This window comes from Nanorana parkeri, unplaced genomic scaffold (genome assembly GCF_000935625.1).
Source record: "Nanorana parkeri isolate BGI_ZX_2015 unplaced genomic scaffold, ASM93562v1 scaffold1235, whole genome shotgun sequence".
NCBI lineage: Eukaryota > Metazoa > Chordata > Amphibia > Anura > Dicroglossidae > Nanorana > Nanorana parkeri.
Genome location: NW_017307503.1, coordinates 360,397 through 381,976, shown reverse-complemented (window position 1 = coordinate 381,976; position 21,580 = coordinate 360,397). Strand labels below are relative to the sequence as shown.

Sequence of the window (21,580 nt, the reverse complement as noted above, 5' to 3'; positions counted from 1 at the left end):
CTGCATTCCCCCCCCCCCCCCCCCCCCCCCCCCCCCCCCCCACATCCCCTCCTTGGTGAGCGAGGAGGAGAGAAATCAAAGATCATATATCAGTGTGGGAGAGCTGAAGAAATCCCAGCTCCTTGCAGAGTCTAGAGGGGAGGATCTGTGGGCAGAGTCTGAGGAGAGGCAGAATCAGAAGACATGTCTTTACCATGTTGTAGTCCTTCACATGAAGGAGCATAGAGGGTGGCTACTTTTCAGCTTCATGGAGAAAAAAGTTGCCACCCTCCGGCAGGAAGTTGTAGATGGAGAAAAATATAATGGATTTTGGAGCATTTAGGGTTGAACAATGACAAAAAAAGGTACACAGTCATTGATTATTTATATAATACAAGTTATTTTTATTATTTCCTTTTTAAGTTTAGTGTAGCTCTAATTAGTTATTTGCAGAGACAGAAAACAAAAAGTGTATTGGGTAATCAGCATTAAATTTGAAAGTGATTTGGCTAGTACTGGTAGTGAGGATGGCAAGGAACCAGCAATGTTTTTCTCCACTGCATCAGGTAAACTACAGGAGAACAGCTAAATACACAGTTGACATATAGTTTACTATTTTATCTGGCAAAAGAATGTAATACTATTCACACAGAAATCATCTTTTGATCTAGCTGCCCTGCCAGACATCATAACCAAATCGTGGATCAGTTATAGCACTACAGTAGGGCCCCCTGTGTGAGGGCTGCTGTACAAGGGATTACAAAAGGTTGATAATATGACAATTACATGCACTTACACTAGTTTAAATTAGTAATAAATGGTGTTTGTAAAGAAAACAGAATTGCATTAAATGGTGCGTCTTAAATTAATACACAGGGTAATTTAGGACACCTAATCTCACATAAAAGTGAAATTCTGCAGGTTGAATTAAATCATTCTTTTAGACCATCTTAAAAAACTATTAAACATTTTAATTTACCTAGTTTACTAGTGAAATCATTTGTATATTTCTGTTTATTTCTTGTTTAGCCAGTAGCCATGTCATTAATTAGGCTGGGGTTTTTTTCCCCCTTATTTTCTCTATTTAAAAAAAAATTAACTTTCAAACTTCCCGCCGGCTCCGCCGCCCTGCGACTCGGCCGCTCGCAAGTGACGCAACTCGGAAGTCAGCAGCCGCGGAGGACACAATTACCCCCCTCCCACGCTCGCCTCCAGGACTTCTCCAGAGGGTTCCCCATCCCCTGGAACTTCTTACCCAATCTGTCCGCCTATCTCCTACGCTGCCCAACCTTTAGGAGATCCTTAAAAACCCATCTCTTCAGGGAAGCCTATCTCATCTCACCATAACTGCCTTTTACTTCCTTCAATAACTCAATCCAAACAATGATTACCTTTTGTACCACTTGCCCCTTCCTACTAGATTGTTAGCTCCCACGAGCATGGCCCTCCCAGCCCTATTGTTCTGAAACTGTATTGTATTGTAAATTGTATTGTAACTGTACTGTGATTAGTCAAAAGCTTTATTTGACTGCAGACTACATAATATCCATTTGCAATATTTCACATTAACCTGACTAAAAATAGAAAAAAGTTTAAGAAAAGTAAAATGTCAGTGTTTGTATGACTAATAGTGCATGTAACAGGCCTAAAACCGAAATATGTTCTGTATATATATCTAGAGTACCTGGTGCAACTGTACAGGGCTCACATCCATTAGCTTATTCAGCCCCGTTTTGGGAAATATCTGCTGTGTTTGGAGAACACCATGCAATACACAAATTCCAAAGTAGAGTCTTTGAACGGAGACTGGATTCCTCTTCACGCTTGAACAAGTCTCTTCATTTATCTGATCCATTGCTGAAGTGATGGCTAATTTAACAAATTATTATTATTATTACTATTATTAATATCAAGGATTTATATAGCGCCAACAGTTTGCGCAGCATTTTACAATATAAGGAAGACATTACAATCACAATACAATTCAAGACAAGATGGAAAGGAAGACCCTGCCCGTGATTGCTTATTACATAACAATATAAGCAATTATATTTTTAAGGAACATAGCTTAGAAATTTAAATATGTTAAAGTCTAGAAGCATTATTTGTGTTTCTGAATTCGGACACTGCAATTGCTAGTAAGGTTGCACATTATAAAAAAAAACAAAGAAATAAAAACACATGAGGGTATTTAAGAAAACGGACTGGAGTGGATCACAAATGGGATAAATATATTCTGCTAACACAGATGGCGCAACCTGGCAAAAAATATATATGTAAACATTTCAATCAAAACATGTGCTTTTTAATGCTCTAGTATAAAACAAAACAAATAGATACTTTGTTTTTCAACCCCCCTGTTCCCATTTATTAAGAAATTTAAATTGTGGTTTAGTTTATGTGTTTCGTTTTTTTTTAATGAATGTAATATTTGAAATATATCACAAAATTCTTGTCCATGTCGTCCTGTATAATAAAACTGAAATGTATTACTTTCAGCTATAAAACAAAACCTCCAACATGACCCAAAAAATGGAAAACTATGAATATTTAAATATGCACCAAATGCCAGCAATTGGATTGAACTTTTTTGTTTTGTTTTTGAACATAATAGTGCTCTTTATACCAGTCTGTTTACTTGCATTTCTAAACTGCATCTTCAAGTTTTATAACTGCTCTGTCTTAGGACAACACTAAATTAAAAATGAATGTGCCCCTAGGCCAGAAATTATATTGCATATTCCTGGTGGATCATATACATACACTATAATCCATAATCCCTTGAGTTTTATATAGTTTGTAAGCTTTTATTTACTATTTATATATTGTTTTATTTGACAAATAAACATTGAATACAGGTTTCACAGAACATTATGGGTTTTCAATTGATAAACCAGAGCAGAAGCAGTTTGCTTTGAAACTCTACTTGGATTGAATTTCTGTGTGGGGCTGATCTGAACTGGCAGGTGGGAAAGTAGATGAGTCATCAGCTTTTATCAGCAAAAAGGTACACTTAAGCCTGAAAAAACATCTAAGAAGGTGCCTAGAGCCCCACCTGCTATTTGGAACATAAATTTGAGCAAACATATAATAATGTTTACAAATAAAGAAGACAGATTAGTTTACATTACGTTATAATGATTTACCTGAAAGCAACAGTTGAGGCAGACAGTCCATATATGTCCCATCATTCAGTGACAATTTCTTTTTATCTTGTTTCATTATTAGGAAATGCCAGGATACCTACAATTAGGAGAAATTTACCAAGCAAGTTTACCACTAATTAGGTAATATTTTTTTTGTTACTTGCTGTATAAAAGTATGTTTTAGTCATTTATTGTGCATATAAATGTATAGATATTCCAAATCCCTAACAAAAATATGTTATCTGACTGGTAAAGCTGTAGAAACAGATCCTAATATATTTATGCTTGCAAGATGATTCATGAGGATGATCATTTATAGATGTGGCACACATATTAGTCAATCACTTAACATTAAGTTACCCCAAACACTCTGTGAATTATACAGAATGATTTGTCATTTCAGTAAATTATAATGCTCAGTCCTACAATTCATTTTATACAAGTGTAGCCCCTGCCACCTTAGTGGAGTGGCTATTAGAAATCTAGTGATTGCCAGAGCTGTAGTCAGTCTGGCTGAATTATAGTTGGCATTTATCGGATTAATTCCAGGTGTTCTGGCATCGATTTTACCTGCCTGAGTGGAGTGTGACTGTGCTGCAGTGTGGAACAGCCAATGGGGGATACTGTGAGTGCATGTGCAGTTCACCAGCCAATTACTGGAGCTCTCATAGCCAGTGGTGCATGCTGGGACAGGGCATATATAGTCTCTCTAGAGGAATTGCCATGTGCTCAGTCAAGTCCAGTCTGGGATAGCCCCAGTGTCCAGTCAGGGCTGGGTGCTGTCCAGCCTGCCCCCAGGCCTAGGCCTGGGGTTGGGAAAACTTGAGTGCAGCAAATGCTTTGCTACGCCTCAAGTCTGGAAGAGGTCTTTGCTACTGATTGAGGAGGAGAACCAGTGAAGCTGGTGGCTGCTGGAGGTGCCTGGAATAGAGTGGACCTCAGGAGCAAGTCTGGTGTCTCTCCTAGTTAAGATTATGTGCCAATCCCTATCCAACGGTTGTTCATATACCCAGTGTCAGTGCTCCTATTGAATCTGTACTGGAATTCTGGAATTCTGAAAAGGAATGGTGAGTCTGGAATCTGTCTACTTTTCTCACGGATGTTCTAAGCCCTATACCCTCTCCCCCAGCTCAGATGTTAAAATAAAGTTCTTCAGCATCATACTTTTGTTCTAGATCAAAGCTCTGTTGGACACTAGAAGAGGGCAGTTATTGCTATGGGGCAGCTGGTTGCTACAAATCCCTAGGCAGGCTAGAGATGACTCGGGTATATTTTGGGGGTGAGTGCTACACAGTAGACATGTGCACCAGCAAAAAATTTGTTTAGTTTAGTTTTGATTTGGATTTTGCATTATTTCGTTTTTCGTATTCGGGTCCGAAATTAAATTTTTTTCGGAATTCGGACGAAATTCGTTAGCGGTAGTCCGGTCAAAATTTAGTTTGTGGACGAAATTTCTTTGCAGCAAAATGACATTAGGAACAAAAAAAATCACACTTTTTTTAAGTTTGCAGAAGATGAAAAAAAAAACCGTGAGGTTCCCCCCCAATTCATACCAGACCCTTTAGGTCTGGTAAAAATGTTAGGAGGGACCCCCCAAGTTAAAACACAAAAAAATGTGCGTGGGTTTCCCCCCAAAATCGATACCAGACCCTTTAAATCTGGTTGGAATTTTAAGGGGGAACCCCACCCCCACAAAGGAGGGGGGAAACGTGGGCCCCCCCCCTAAAATTCCTACCAGACCCTTGATCCGAGGACAGGCCCAGCAGGGCAGGATAGGAAAGGGGGGGCGATATAGCCCCCCCCTGCGCCTTACCAGGCCAAGTGCCCTCGGCAAGAGGGGGGATGTCATTTTGCTGCAACGAAATTTCGACCAGACTACCGCTAAAAAAGGAACATTCGTCCGAAAACGAAAATTCGACCGGACTACGGCTAACGAATTTCGGGAAAATCGGGAAGTCTGATTCGTTTTAGCTGTAATTCAGAATTTGGATACATCCAAATCTCCAAATTTCCGAAATTTCGTCCGAATTTCGTTTCGGAACTAAACGAATCGCACATGTCTACTACTCAGGATTAAAATAAACATGCAAAACATACAGAATGATTCTGCTGAGGATACATACAAGGGTTCAAAGTCAGTGTACTATACTATTAAGTCAAATAAAAATGCATCCAATTTAGGATGTTTGAGATCATAGAGCATTATAAAAGGGTAGTCTATAAACATTAGGTCAGTAGGAGGAGAAAAGATTCAACCTACCTTTTCTCCTCCTACTCACCCTTACATCTCTATCAGCTACCAGGTGAAATCTAACTGGTTCATTTGGGTTACTGCACTTGCACTAGATCATTGCTAATGCACTGCTTCAATTAAACTAATTTAAACGTATCTATCATCTTTTGTATTCGTATTAACTCCCAGTCAAGATATAATACAATCAATGCTTCATATATAAAGTGCTGGAACCTAGAGATGCCTACTTGTCATTCTGACCACCAGCCTTCAAGACCCTTAGGGTGGAATCCCCAGCCTTTCTGGTAGGTAAAGGTAGGTACCTGACCTTTATATATGCAGCAGATTTTTGTTTTTTTTTCATGACAGAGTCTCTTTTAGTTTACAGCATCAAAGACCCTTGATAGTGTGTAAAAGTGTAGTATATTGTTATTCTTATATTTATTCATTTTCAGGGCTTATTGCATCACCAACCCTAATTGATATCTGAAAACTCCTCATAAAAGACATCATTAAAATGTAATAAACAGCAATTAAACTTCACCCACTAGTAGTGATTCATGTTTAATTAGCTGCAAGTTATTTTACAGATTAACACAAAGCATAAATGATAAATAACCTGTAGAAACTCATGAGCCTAGCATTTATATATGTGAAGCTCAATGTTGTTGTTATTAAAAGATTATAGAGCGTGCATTAGACCCCAATTACATGTTGAATGAAGCATTAAGAATAATAGGTTGAGTAGGCTTTAACCGCAATTAAGGAGATTGCCGGAATCCGTTAGCAATATAATTTCATTTCCAGAGATTCCCTTGATAAGGTGAGTGGATAAATTAACAGTTTAGTGCTTAATTAATAACAAAAACTGTAGACAAGGCAAGGCCTCGTAAATAATGGACTGATTCTTAATAGACATAGGAGCTAAATAAAAAGTTACTAAACCTGAACACACCTATATACAGTACATAGATATATGCACAGTAACTGTAAATTTAAGAACAGTAGTCCCATTGCAATAGCCTTTCCAAATATATCCATTCTTTGGGCTCAAATTTACTAGGTTTCATTCCATAAAAAACAAATAGACTTCACTAACTTATCAGTCTAGTAGTATGTCAAACATGTTGAAAACACTATCTGCACTAAGAATTAAAAGAAAATGTTAATGTATTTTCTGTTTGTAAACATTTTGTTATTACTCTAAAATTTACCTGAATGCGGTTTTTGGTATAGTCTTTGCATGGTATACTTGCCTGCTGTTCCATTATTTTATGGTGCAATTTTATACCTGTCATTTTATTTTCCCTTCCATTGCTATGAATGTAGGTCCAACAAGTGCAATTAGCTTGTTAAAAAGGGCATGGGTAGCTGAGCACTGCCATGGGGAACATGGCAAACAAAACATTTTTTTTTAAAAATACAATTTAGTGGGAAGTGGGTCTTTTAAAAATACACAAATACTTAAAAAGAACATGTTTGGGGGATATCTTAACTACCTCCCGGCCGGCCGTTGTAAAAAAACGGCCGGCCAGGAGCTCTCTAGATCTGAGAGCTAGCGCGAGCGGGAAACACAGTCAATTTAAAAACAGGCACCGATGCCTGTTAACATACAAGCGATCCGCTAGCTATAGAGCAGGCGTATCGCTTTTATGAGCTGCCGGCCCGTGTCCCCCCCTCCCTCCGCCCCCCCCTCCCATTGTCACGCTGGTCCCAGGCTCCGCTGTGCCCGGTGCGAGCCCGGGACCAGCATAGTGCCTCTCTGACAGGGGATCAGAGGGAGATCGGTACAAGATCTCCCTCCGGTCCACTCTCCGCTGCCAGAATGCGGAAGTGATGTATATTGCATCACTTCCGCATTCTTGTGTCACTCTCCAGCTTCAGACGCTGCAGAGAAGCTGATGAAGCAAACCTCGGCTTCATCAGCTTCTTCGGGGGGTCTTAGGTGACATTAAGGGTCTTGGAGACCCCTGATGTCTCCATAAACAGGACCTGTCACATCTTTTGCTATCACATAGGGGGTTTTCTTAGCCGCACATGTTACATATCCGCGCAAACGTCGCAGTGAGAGCAATAATTCTAAAGCCATCAATCACTGATAACACTAAACTGATGAGCAGTAAAAGCTTTTAAAGCGTCGCCTATGGTCAATTTTGTGTATGGTAGTTTTTTTGTGATTTCGCGGGTGCGAGCAATATTTAAGCATGGCACGTTTGGTGTCTATTTACCCGACGTGACCCCGTCTTTTATATTTTGAAAAAAAATTGGGTAATATTAATTGTTTTCTAACATAATGTAAAAAAAACTTTTTTTTTTCAAAATTTTCAGTAAATTTTCTGAAATATAGTAAAAAATAAAAATCCCAGAGGTGATTAAATACCACCAAAGGAAAGCTCACCAAAAGAAAGCTCACCAATGTGTCACCAAAAAATGGTATAAAATGAATTTGATTACAGCGTTGCATGACAGAATAAACGTCAGTCAAAGTACCTCAGCACTGAATACTGAAAAATGGCCTGGCCATGAAGGGGGTCAAACACATGGTCTTCGAGTGGTTAAACCTGCATGCGAAGTTGCGTACCAATACAATGTACTGCTTCAAAAATAGCGTTTAAAAAAAACTACTGCAGCTAGATGGCAGTTTCCCGCTGGTATGTTTTGTTTGTAAACAATCAGCTATTGACCATGTATGGAGATCAACATGGCAGCAGGTTGTTGTGTCATCAGGTGTCGCTAATTGTGATAGACGCTGGATCTACATCGCTTAGCATGTGATTTACATTGTGGGACATTATTTTTTGGGATGAAATTTTTTCTACAATTATTTACTTTTTCAATTTTATTTTTTAGTAAATTATTAACAAGGGGTTCCATGTACCCCATACTTATTTACATAGGGAGGGGGGCCCCATATCTGAGGGCTCCCTTGTTCTAAAGGGGATAACTACCCAGTCCCCAACCAGGCCAGGATGACCAGTCTCTGACCAGGCCAGGCCCACATCAACATAGTGACAAGGTGCCTTACCAGGGGGGGTGACTTCGTCACCCCCTCGTTAAAGTACCCTCCCAATGTTGTGAGCATGTGGCCTGATATGGCTCTGGAGGGAGAGGGTTCAAGCTTGCGGCTCCCTTTTTTGGCCAGCCACCATTTTTTGTTTTATTTTTAAAGCACACTACACATTTGTTGTAAAAAATGTGTATGGTTACCTTAGGGCCCCCTTAAAATCCATACCAGACCCTTATACAGGGGGTCCAGTGGATAAGGGTCTGGTACAGATTTTGAAAGGAATCCTATGCCATTTTTAATGTCGCTTACAAACATCGCCCAGGCAATTCAGGGCAGTTTGTTTGCCTGTTCCCAGAACTCGTGGTTGACCTTAAAACATATCTCTAAATCAGATCTATACCAAGGAAAAAGAAGCAGTAAAGCCAATCACTGTACAACACTACTAAGCAGAAAACACTTGCATACCTAAAAAGCAAAAAAGGAATACATTTTGCAAATTGACAAACTATATATTAAGGGATTTATATGCAAGTAGTGAAATGTAAATCTCACCAGCTTTCTTAAATGTTTTAATATTTCAGCTATTTTTTATAAAGCATTTTTTGGTGTTATTTTATGTTGCCTTTGTCTTCATTTTATGGCTTACAGGATTCACCAAATCTAGAGAGACTCTAACACTGAAAGCTGCAAGTTTGGGTAGGATTTGGTGTGTTAAAGTGCACTAATCCCTATAAGGTCCACTCCCCTCTCACAACATTCTTGTAATATAACATAGGTGTCCTTATCCTCTAATTCATGCATTGTACTTTCATTTGCCTTTTTGATGGAAATGATGATATGCATATTTTTCAATTGCCGGTGATACAAATTTGGTAGAAGAATATAAAAAAAAATCTTGCTTTCTATCGCAATGAAATTGCACAGAACAATCTTCCGTGACTCACCTTTTTAAGATGTGCTAAGAAGTCTTTCGGAATAGATGCACCATGCTCAGAAGTAAGCCACACACAAAACTGTCTTTCCTCTTTCTGTGATACTGTAAACAGCATTTAGAAACATTTACAATGATTAGTTATCAAATAATAAATGATTAGTTATTATAAAATTAGTATACACCTCTTTGCAGGCTACTTTATATAATACACAGATGCACAGTTAAGGCAAACATTAGGATTGTTGGTCAATTTATAAGCTAATAAACTGAACCTTTATATAACCGTTTATCAAAACTTAAAAATCTGTGTAATACAAATGTTTAATCAATGAGGCATTAAAAATATGTTCACATGTTAACTATGAGCCTATTATTTGATATTATTTAGATAGGGGGGAGGGGGTTAGTGGGGTGTCATAAATGTTGGACCTGGAAGTAAAACATTTCTTGCAATAAAAGTTCTCTAACAAGTACTTGTAAACAAGGTTGGTGCATCTTTTTATGATAAAAAAAGAAATCTGCAAGTTTGATCTTACCACGCATTTTTGCAGCATATTTTAAAATCTTTAATAGGTTCCTTAGCATGGCCTTTGAGGCTAGGTGAAGGTTTTGTATAATGAGCCAGCCATTCTGATTCATTGTATCATTTAGTGCTGTTTCCATTCAGCCCCTGCCCTCAAGGAGCTTACAATCTGAGGTTCCTATCTCACATACATACAAGGCCAACTTAGACAGGATCCAATCTACCTTCCAGCACGTCTTTGGATAGGCATTATGCATTCCTACAGTAAATGGAACACAGCAGGTTTTGGCTGAATGGATCAACTGAACTTTCCCCATTCATGTTATTTTATTAATTTCTGCCGTATTGTGTATGTAAACGTCTATTCATACTCATTATCAAACATATTTCCTTCCTGAAGTCAGCTGAATTTTGTTAGAGCAGAACTTCATGTTTGGAAAAAGGTCAGCTCCTGCCCTCCCCACCATACCATTCTAGATTTTTAGATTATATCTTCTCAGTATTATATGGTTAAACAGTTTCTACATACTTTGGTTAGCGTACTCATTTTTCAGTAATTTTAGGGGACTCCACAACGGGCAGACACCAACATGTATAACTGTTTTGGAGTAGGGCAACTTTTCAGCAAGGGATGAAAGCAGCAAGATTAACACTATTTATTCTGCATGATATGCTTATCTCAATCAAGATCACATTGTGTGAAGTAAAAGATACTAACACAGAAAACAAAGCAAAAAATGAAAAATAAAAGACACTGGAGTTTACCAGGAAGTTTTCCTTCACACTGCTTCTCAGCAAGTTGCTATCTAAAGCACACATCTATGTGATCTATTGCTCGCTACAATTCCCACAAAGAAAATTCATCATCTCTGAACGTTACAATGAATAATGAAGAAACAATAATCTAATAAACATAGTACGATCTGTCATCATTATTCTTGTAATGAAAATCTGTGGTGTACACAAATAGCCTAATGTTAGAATGTTTAAAAATAATTTAAAGCTTAAATATTTTCTGAACTGGCAAGTCACTTAACATTTTAATCACCTAAAGTTTATATGCCAAATAAATGCACAATGGGAGATCCTTAATGCATACCTGATCAGCAACTGTGCTTGAATTTAAGTACTGCTGTCAGAAAATATAAGACTAGCAATCAACAGCTGATCTAATATATTTAATGTAGCGATAGTCATAACTAACCGCCTGTATGAATGTGCAACCCGGACTACACTACATAGGGCTGCAGAAGCTACAAAGACTTGAGCAAAGGGTTTCATAACATTAGATTTTCATGTGTGCATTCCTATACATCTGGTAGAAACCTATTTCTTACAAGCATTGCCCCTTGTAGGTCCTCTAGTGGATTCAAATACTTGTACCAAAATTTCAAACATTAGGAGGAAGTTATGAGATAGTATTACTAACTACAGGAGAGAGGAATGACAGTTCATACATGACTTCATAAATCACTATGGTATTTATGTTGCAGAGTACTGGATATATCAAAACTGGAGCGAAGTAATGTTCTCTGTTGGGGTAAAAGGAATGTATAATCTTTTTAATATGAACTTATATAAATATGTTAAAGTGATTAATAGACACGTGCATTTGGATTCGGGCGAACCTGCAAATCAACGAAACTCAGTTGATTTGGTGGTTCATCCGAAATAACGAATTTATTATATGCCCGAATATACTAAAACTATATTCGGGCATACATAAATTTGTTTGCAGAACGAGCGGCTGCCATATTGGCCGCAGGAGCGTTCTGCCTGAACATTTGGGCACCACCATCTTGGTGTATACCAAGATAAACTCAAAGATGGCGGCACGCAAGGGCAGAACACGCCAGAGCCTGACATGGCCACCGCTCATTCTGCATTTTCAGTATGACGTCACACGCTGGACGAGCGGTGGCCATATCGTCCACCGACACATTCTGCACATGCACGCCGCCATCTTTGAGTGTATCTTAGTATACACCAAGATGGCGGCGCCTGTATGTCACCGCCATTTTCGTGTATACCGAGATACACTTAAAGATGGCAGCGTGCAAGCGCAGAACGCGCCAGCGGCCAACATGTTCAGGCTTGTGGCCTCCGAAACAGCAGAAAAATTCATTTTTAAGGCTGCAGCATAACAAAATTGAAAAAGGTGAAGGGGGTCTGAACACTTTCTGAATGCACTGTATGTGTCTTAGCAAATACTCATAATATTATTTACATCAGGTTAATCACTAGACATGTGCACAGCAAAAAAAATAGTTTTCTTACGCAGCAAATGAAAACGAAAACCGTTTCCATTCGTTTCATTAAAGAAAATTCATTTTTCTGCTGCCTAGGGTGTTGTCTAGTAGCAACCGTTTTCTCACTGTTTCAATTGCCTCTGTAGTGGGTATGCAGGTGAAGAGGGATGACAATTGCTGCTGACAATTGGCCTGAGAGATCCCATCCTTATGTATCTTTGGAAGTCCATATATACACGGAGGGGCTTCACCAGGGTAGAGGCGATGATACATAGCCCGATCAATGGCTTTGTCCTTTCTAGCTGTTGAAGTAGATCTATAGTTTTCTTCTGGTAACCACTGGTTGGGTCCCTTCTTAGGTCTTCATATGTGTTGTTATCATTCAGAAGTGCAGCCACCTTATCATCGTAGTCAGATGTATTAAGTACAACTGTGCATCTTCCTTTATCAGCAGGTAGGATGGTGATACTCTTGTCTTTCTTCAGGGATGTGTGGTGGTTTGGCACTGGCCAGGGCTGCAGACACTTGTAGGTGAAGTTGTTCAGCCTTACCCTGTGCTACTTTGTTACTGTGAATCGAGTCCTCAGTGGCTGAGATAATATCCACTACAGGGATGGTTCTTGGTGTGATTGCGAAATTCAACCCTTTAGCAAGGACATCCATCTCGGCTGGGTGAGAACCCTGGCTGAAAGGTTCTTCACCCATGTCTCTTTGTTCTGCAATGTCCCCCTCTCCTCCTTCTGCCTCCAAGTTATTTCCTCCCTAGTATGGCTGTTTCCAGTTCTGGATAACAAAATGGAGAACTTAGTGTGCTGAGCTAGCTGTGCATGTACCGTGAAGTCTGTTACTGTCCTCCAAATATCAGCAGGTAGCTGAAAAATCAGGCTCTCTTCTAGTTGATTGATAGTATGTTTTAAGGCATCAACTGTGAAATGGCTCTGCCGTACACGTTCATTTAGCAATTGTTTCTAGGCCTTATGTAGTATCAGCTTGACTTTGTGACCCTTTACTGTGCAGTCCAAACATATGCTGCAAGGTACCAACCCCTGTTGTCGGCATCTGAGGTTAAAGCATAGTTGGTTTCTATAGTCTGCCAATTTTCTTGCTGTCTTTTCATATTCTCATACAAGTTTAAGAGTTTTCTCCCCAAAATGTGCCGCAATATGCTTGTGAAGGTTCTCATTCATCCAGGTCATGGTATATCTGTACAAAATAAGTCAAGGCAACAGGACTTGCTGTATTTTTCTCAGAAGGGTTTTTAAAAAACATCACATTCCTGCCTGCTTTAAACTCAGCAATACACTGAGGCAACAACTGGTTCACCCAAAATACCCTGTCGGTGAAAAAAAACAGCAGCTACACCAGCGTATGGCACAGCATAGAACCCTCTGTTCAGGATTCAGCAGTATACCTACATCTAAAGGAAAAAGGTCACTCCCTTGAAGACAGTGAACGTACGCATCTTAGGCCCCATTCACATTGAGCGATTCGCAAATCGCGCGTTTGTTGCGCGATTTGCATTGCTTGCATTGAGCAAGCTAGAATCGCTGCAAAATCCGCTCCAAAAAGGGTCCTGCTGTAGCAACGCACGACCCGCGATGGACAGAGCCCCATTGAGATGCATTGGAGAGCGATATCGCGCGGTAAATAGCCGCGATATCGCGGGGATTACCGCGCGATAAATCGCTCAATGTGAACGGGGCCTTAGACAGGGAGGATGGCTGGTGTGAAAGAGTCCATTTATGTAAAAATGGAGAAGCCAAGCTTGAATAGAGGTGGGGGGGGGGGGGAAGACATCTATTGTCTGCCACATACAATGCTGTTTTAACACCTCTCCCTGGGCAGGTTAATAACACCTCCAAGACTCCAATTATGCAAATGCATCAATGCCTGGTTGTGGCTAATAGATTATGTGGATTGGAGCAACATTCACCATATTTATTGCCAGATAATTTTTTGTACAAGTCATTCTGAATTGAGAAAGCTGGTTGGATGACCAGTGAAACGTCTTCAAGAAAAATACAGCAAATCCAGTTGCCTTGACTTATTTTTTTACAGATATTGCTACTTGTTCTCATAAAGTAAAGCTGGTCATACACTGAGCAAATTTTATGAACCGGGTTCAATTCTCTCAGTGGGTGGCCCTGTAGGCAGCCTTGTGCCCAACATCTGGGCAAATTCTCAGCCGAATAGTGACTGCAGCCAATATCCACAGTGGGAGATTCATCCATTCACACTGTTTAGCATGGATGAAGCAGGCTGAAGGAAAAAATATAACAGTGTATAGCCAGCTTAAGACTATGAGTTGGCTGACCCACTAAAAAAAATGAACTCGCTGTGTGGCTGATATCTATCTCAAGAATTGTTCATCAGGGAGGCTAAGCAAGGTTGAGCCAAATACAGGGCTCCCTAACGTTTGTTAAGATGTAAAAGAAAACTGGTAAAAATAACCATAAATATGGATTCACTGAGAATACACTATAATTTCCCTTTAAGCAGCCAACATAAAAACAATTAAATAAACATGTGTAATTAAAACTTGAGAATACTACACTTGTCCTCTGGAATAAACAAATTCAAGCAATGTGACATGCAGCCAGTGCTAAATCAGTATACTGTATAACAGCTGAAGAAACACCCCTATTCTACATAGCATACCCAAGATACATTTCTCATAATCACTAAAAGCAATAAAGTTCATCATGTAAAAGGTAATTTTTATTCCAAGTTTTTCAGCAACCATATCTTGGCAATCCAATGTATGTAAAGCAGCACTCAACAGCCAGAACCTCAATGTAAAAGGTTTATTCCCAAGGAATCTACAATTTTACAAGCATAACCCTAAGGGCCACAGGCTCTCATGTGTTTCATCAAAAAGGCTTAATCATACATCTTGGTGGCGCATAATTCAAAGCACTGCACTGGATGTTGCACTTTAAAGTGACACTAAACTCAGGAGTTAAATCTTAAATATGCATTCATGACAAAAATGTAGCTTATTTTTGTATCACTCGGCTGTATTTCTTCAAATTAAGTCTGAATGTGTACTGATAGTGTTCTTCCTTCTGGACGGTGGCTACTTTTGTTCCATATGGTCTCTGTGTGTGTTGTAAAGTAGCCACCAAGCTCGCTCCTGTGATGGACTACAATCTCATGTTAATTTAGTAATTTCTGTTGAGATTGTAGTCCATCACGGAAGTGAGCTTGGAGCAGTTAGAAATTAAAAGCTTAAATTTAACTGGGAGCCATTGGAACAGTTTGAATTATCATTGCATTAACCATTAAAGAAATAAAAAAAGCTTGATCCCATTACCTTTGCTGTACCGGCAATGGTTTGTTTGGCCTTATAGCTCAGGATTGCTCCACTGTATGAAATCGTACTGGACATGCCAGAAGGTTCAATAACTAAAATACCAATGGTATTTTGATCCAGCACTGAAATAAAACATATTTAGGTTAGTTTAAGTATAGATACATAGGTGTCTCCAGACACTGACAAAACGGATATTATAGCACCCTTGTGACAGAAGAAATAATTACAAAAGGATACTAGGTCTGCCCTGTGGACCTCAGAAGTGATTTTGTTAGTAGAATGGACAGGTATTAGAGGCATGGCAGACAACAGGCATTTGTTACACTATGTGACATTTGGTTCAGTCACATAGTGTACCAAATGTCACTCTTTTTTTAGAAGCAGGATAGTGGATACTCCCTGCCATGCACTGTTACTGTTTGCCTGTGGCAAGAGACAGAAAGAGACTACTTGTGAAGATCAAAAGCCTGTCAGAGAATGTCTGCATGTATCAACAGACTGTTAAACATGAATAAAATACCTCTTATTAATTTTTCCCAGGGTGTGAGCAGGTGGAAGGTAAGTTTAACATCAAGACCCCATTCACACTGAGCTGCATCCAAAAAAAGATAGCTGAGCGACATTGAGCTACAGTGCACATTTTGTCGTGCTACGTAGCGCGACTTTTCACAGGGACTTCGTAGCTGGTACATTGGGCTGTAACCAATCAAAAGTGGTCTTGATGTGACATCATTCCTTCCTTCTTATATTTCTGTGCAAAAGTGACACTTCTGTAGCGTGATAATGTCACGCAATATTGAGCTACACCATTAAAGTCTATTGGGCAAAATCACACAAAATCTGCCAAAAAATAGGTCATGTTTGAGCTACAAGCTTGAGCGACAAGCTACAGATGACATTGAGCTGTGAGATTTGAACAGCTCCATTGAAATGATTGGACAAGCTACATTGAGCGACGTTGAGCTGATATTTGAGCAATTTTGGAGCTGAAATAACGCAATAAATCGCTCACTGTGAACAGGGTCTAACTTTTAAAGTGCAACTGAAGCCAAAACTTTTTTTAGTGTCGGATAGAGTTGCGCAGGATTAGGACATCTATCAGGTTTGTATCTTATCTAATGTTCCCATTATAAATACGCACCTTCTCTATCACTAAAAATTAAAGTAAAAGAAATTCCCAAATTTTGGGTTGTCATCAGAACCACAATAGATTGTAAATCTTTCCTTGGGGACACTATTTCTGATGACCCTGCAGATCCACCAGGGATTTCCCTCTCTTCCTGTTGTAGCAGACAGGAAGTGAAGATAAATCTTACGAATGCGACACAGATAGAAAAAAAAGCTGGCAGGAGTTAAAACTATCCCTTACTCTATCCAAACTAAAAAAAAGTTTTGGCATCAAGCAAACCTCAGACTTGGCAGGTGACCTGCAAGTGTACAGCAATTCCTCGATGGTTCACAAGTGATGTCACTTTTAAAGTGACACAGTGGTACCACATATTTATGGGTCACTACACAGTCTAAGTTCTGTGTCCTTCAGTGGACCAGTGGCTGGTGGGCAAATGGGCACTGCTGTGTGTCTCGGGAGGCATGGTCCACCAGTGCCTCCTCATGAGGTTTGCGGTCTTAAGATTTACCACAGAGCAGCAAGTAATCACTGTGTATATATAGCATTACTCAGAAACCATATTAAGAACAGAGATAAAAAATTAAAAATTAAAGGGAAAACATATTTAAATATTTAAACTACTTGGGTATTCATAAACATATCTAGCGTTTATTCTCTTGAAAACAGCATCAACTTCTAAACATATCATCACTTCCACCTCTCAGCTAAAAAGCAGGTGGGCTTTTCAGAAAATAATTAATTTATAAGTATTATTTTATGTGCAGTAACCCATAACAACCATTCAGTTTTATCTAGATCTGTTTTGAGTTTAACACATTTCTCGAATTCCAATTAGTTTTGTTGTAAAGAATAAGCACCTTGAACCTGTTATGGTCTATTCCTTAATTAAAGAGAGATTGTCGAAAGATGGAAATATTGCCATAAGCCACAATGGCCAAGTAAGCATCCAGATCCATTGGCTTATAACACAGTGGCAACCTACAGCAGAGACAGTTCTAAAAATTACATACCTCTGTATAGTTTAGGGCAATATAAACAAAATCATGGCTTCTGTGAGGGAAGGTTTGTGGAGCAACGAAACTGCATAGCAATTTACATTATGGTGAAGTAGACGAAAAAGCTGTTTTTTTTGTTTCTTTTTGGTCCCTCTGATTGTACCAGGCAATGGAATAAACCCATTTTTGGATATGTAATTAAAGTGATGACACTGTTTTAAAAAAGCAATACTTCAAAATATTTTAGTTACTCATTTTTTTGTTCCTTTTGACCACCTATCCATAATCTGACTTAGTAGAAGTCTAAAACTAAATATATTACAAAGAACAATGATCCTCTAATATATAGATGGGGATTTCAAAACCAAACAGTTTGTATAGAAACATTTATCTAACCCTTAGAAACATTTTATTCTGGCTTTAGAGTGACTGTTAACCATTTTTTTAAATTAGAGATTGAAAGTTGAAGCATGTTTTTTTCATCTTTCAACTATTGGATTATAAAATGAAATGAAAGGAGCTAACATGTCACTATATACATTAATATTACATTACTATACTATCACAGTCACCCTATATTTGTATGGTGATTACATCATGAGCTGCCTATAAGTAACTGGAATAGTGACGGTGCCAATTAAAATTTTATGTACCCAAATATTATTTACCATTTGTGGAAGAAAGTACGTCTATATATTTGTTCACCTTCTGAAGCAGTATGTGACTGGGATAAAACTGTACTTTGCAGACAAATGCATATGTAATATACAGTAGTTATGGGGTACTATTTCTATTTGTTTTCACTTACCTGCTATGCTTTCAATGCTCTGGCAACATTCCTGAAGGTCTAGGTCCCTGGACAGTTGTTTGACCCACTGACATACAGCATCAGGAAAGCATTCTGGATGTGCTGCACGAATAATCAATAGGCGGTGAAAGACATCCAATTGAGAACTCGTATCTGCACACATAGGAAGCTGGAAAACACCTCTGCTCACATTATCTTCATTTGTTGGAGCATCTGTGCATTTTAAACACAAGAAAAATTACATTTTGTATAGCGTATTCTATGTTAAATGTATGTGTTATAGGAAAATGCTATGTGATTTAAAATGTTCTAAATATTGGAAACTATGGGAATTGTGGCAGTCAAATATGTCATGGACTTGTATGATTCCAACTTGCTTAACTTGGATCATTCCAGAGTGCTCAATTAATTAATCTTTTATCCAAAAGCTAAACACTGTCAAAGTTTAAAGCAAACCTGTCACCTAGTTAACCAAAAAAAACCCTGTCCCAAAGCAGGCACCTCCCAGTAGCTCACCTTTGCTTTCCCACACACCAATCCCACACTGCAACCCCACCAAACATCATATGCCTTTACTGACTTTTTGAAAGTCAGTATTTCCATATGGCTCAGCTGACCCTAACTAACTACCAGCATTAAAGGTAAGGGGCATTTTAGCTTTCAAACCAACTTGAAAAGGTTGCTATACTAGGCAGTGCTTTTCAGAGTACATAGAACCAATCATACCATCTTGACAAATCCAAATGATTTTGCCTTTTTATGCACTTGTGCTTGACCTGTATCATTGTTTTTAAGTGTTTTTCTTTGTTTTAAAAAAAGGGGTTGTACCTGCATAGAGGTATACACTGAGTGGCCATATTATTATGACCACCCCATCAGTACTTCGTTGGGCCACGAGATGACTCCTTGAGGTGACTTTGTTGGGCCGCCTCATGACTCCACAAGATGTTGAAAGGTGATGCGAGGAATCTGACACTGCACTGTTGCCCTTCTGTTGTCTTGTACCAGTCTTGCCACTCTCCGTTCTGCCCTAACATTGACTAGTCGCTGACGGCCACAATTCACACGTTCAGACCCAGATTTTCGGCTGACAGTCCAGCCTTTAAACACTTTAACAATGAGCCCCTCTTGAACATTTAACGAATTCTGCTGTTTTGCTGATACTCGCTCCATGGCTCGCGCCAACAATCATGCCACTTTCAAAGGCGGTTAAATCGCGTTGTTTACCCATATCTTCAGAAAAAAATCTGTCGTAGAACAACCTGCTTCCCTATTTGTAATGGTCTGACCCTCTAGCAACTTCAGCACAAAATTATAGATAATTATAGCAAATTTGCCTACAAACGTCAGGTGGTCATAATAAACTGGCCACTCAGTGTATATTCTCCCATTATCTGTGCTGTGTTATTAGTATAAAGCATACTATTATGACTAAATTAGTAACACCCCCAACACTCACACATACACACAGTAGCACAATCCCGGCCCTTTAAAATATTAAATAGTGAAAAAACCTCTGCATGACCTATATGTCCAGTAGAAATGGTTGCCGTGTGATCTCAGGGTGGGCAGTCACACCACAACCACATATTGGGCAATAATCTATAGGGGCTTCTTAGGACTGAAGTACTTGGAAACTCCGATCCACCTCTTTAGCTAAGATCCCGTGATTTCAGGACAGGTAAGTATTACAGATTTGTATAACTATTTTAGGAAACCTTTATTGGTATACATCCACTTCAACTTATAATTGATATCCAATGGCCATGGCTGTGGTCTAAATGATAACTAAAATGCAGTCTAAACTCACTATTCTTTCTAATTATCAGTGGATTGCTGCATTTAGAATTGCACTATTTATTAATTTATGCATGGAGGATCAAAATGTCAGTTTGTGGTTAAATATAAAAGCTAAGGTGTATTCAAGTCCTATATGGACATAAAGAGCATTTTAGCACCAATTAATACTTCCAGACAAAACTGAACTATGTTTTCTTATTTTAGTTGTTATTTTTTTAAATAAAATATTTTAAATAAAATGTGTAAAAAAGGGTATGACTTGAATGACATCAGAAGTAGATGCAAGTTAGCTTAGCTCTGTCCCAGCCTTCTTATACAGCTTATTCATAACAACATGCAGGAACAAGATGGTCAAAAGTAGGAAGCTCGGAAACCCAAACCACCCTCGACAAGTGCAATTGGTAGTGAAGCCCTCCATCCAGACTTTCTTTGAACTAGACAACTGGAAACTCTATGGTTCCATCCATACTAGTGCATGGGGCTCTCAACCTTCATTGTATGTACCAATGGCAGGACTTCCCAGCAATCCATCACATTAAGGCTGCTCGCATGCTGCTCAAAACTGCCACGCCTTTACAAGGTTACCCTCTACAGAGTAATTAAAATGGCCATTCTATATCTAATGCTGCAGTGCTCAGCTAGAGAGAGCAGACTGGGCACAAACTGTAGCTGGACACTGAAATCAGACATCATCTCTACCTCTTGAACATCTTATTCCTTGAGCGGCAAGTAAGGAGCCCACAAGCCACCGACCCTTTCAGACAATCAAAGGAAAAATCAAGTTCACATATACAATTTTGCAATTGCCAAAACAGATTCTTAAATACTCTAACATTACCATACTATAGAGGGAATTATTATTTTCATCAGATATCTAGTAAACCTCTGACAATGTGTCTTGGAGAGACTCCGTCAAATGAATTCCAATGCAAAGGGAATTTTAACTTCTGATTAAAGTGGTTCAGGAGACATACAGATTGAACATAAGTGTACTGCAAAGTGTAAAAGGGTGGAAGACATAGATGATGATCTAAAGCTGAAGTCTTGTCATGGCAAACATTAAAGAACATCAATGTCAAGAATAGACTATGCAAGAGCCAGCTTCTCTGACATGCCTCCAAGTGCTGGTCACCAACACTAAGCGTATTGGATAGCCTAAGTGCTGGACATAATGTTAGACAGTCCTCTGACAGTCACCCTGACCTAATTTTCTCACACTATAATATAGGTTACATAGTTACATAGTTACATAGCATTTGGGGTTGAATCAGGGGCTGACTGGCAACTTTTAGCCCAGGGGGCAAGTACAACCCAGATGCCCATGGTGCAGCAACTTGGCCCCCCTCCCACTCTGGTTCTACCCCCGCCCCTGTCTGCCACTTTTGCCATCCATGTAACAGTAGTATGAATGGTCGGGAGATGTGAGGACTCCTAGTACGTTCATGAACGGGGGGACTGGCTAGG

General features: G+C 39.2%; 1 protein-coding gene across 1 annotated transcript in view; it reads right to left on the bottom strand.

Moving 5' to 3' along the window:
* LOC108797154 (dynein beta chain, flagellar outer arm-like) overlaps positions 1 to 21,580 on the bottom strand; it is a 337,005-nt gene that overhangs the window by 40,912 nt on the left and 274,513 nt on the right. The window contains exons 84-90 of the mRNA XM_018568726.1: positions 18,317 to 18,529; positions 15,385 to 15,506; positions 12,623 to 12,833; positions 9,836 to 9,952; positions 9,310 to 9,401; positions 3,126 to 3,222; positions 1,664 to 1,848 (exon numbers count right to left, since the gene is read on the bottom strand). Of these exons, the coding sequence (XP_018424228.1) occupies positions 1,664 to 1,848; positions 3,126 to 3,222; positions 9,310 to 9,401; positions 9,836 to 9,952; positions 12,623 to 12,833; positions 15,385 to 15,506; positions 18,317 to 18,529 (1,037 nt within the window). The remainder of the gene's footprint in view (positions 1 to 1,663; positions 1,849 to 3,125; positions 3,223 to 9,309; positions 9,402 to 9,835; positions 9,953 to 12,622; positions 12,834 to 15,384; positions 15,507 to 18,316; positions 18,530 to 21,580) is intronic.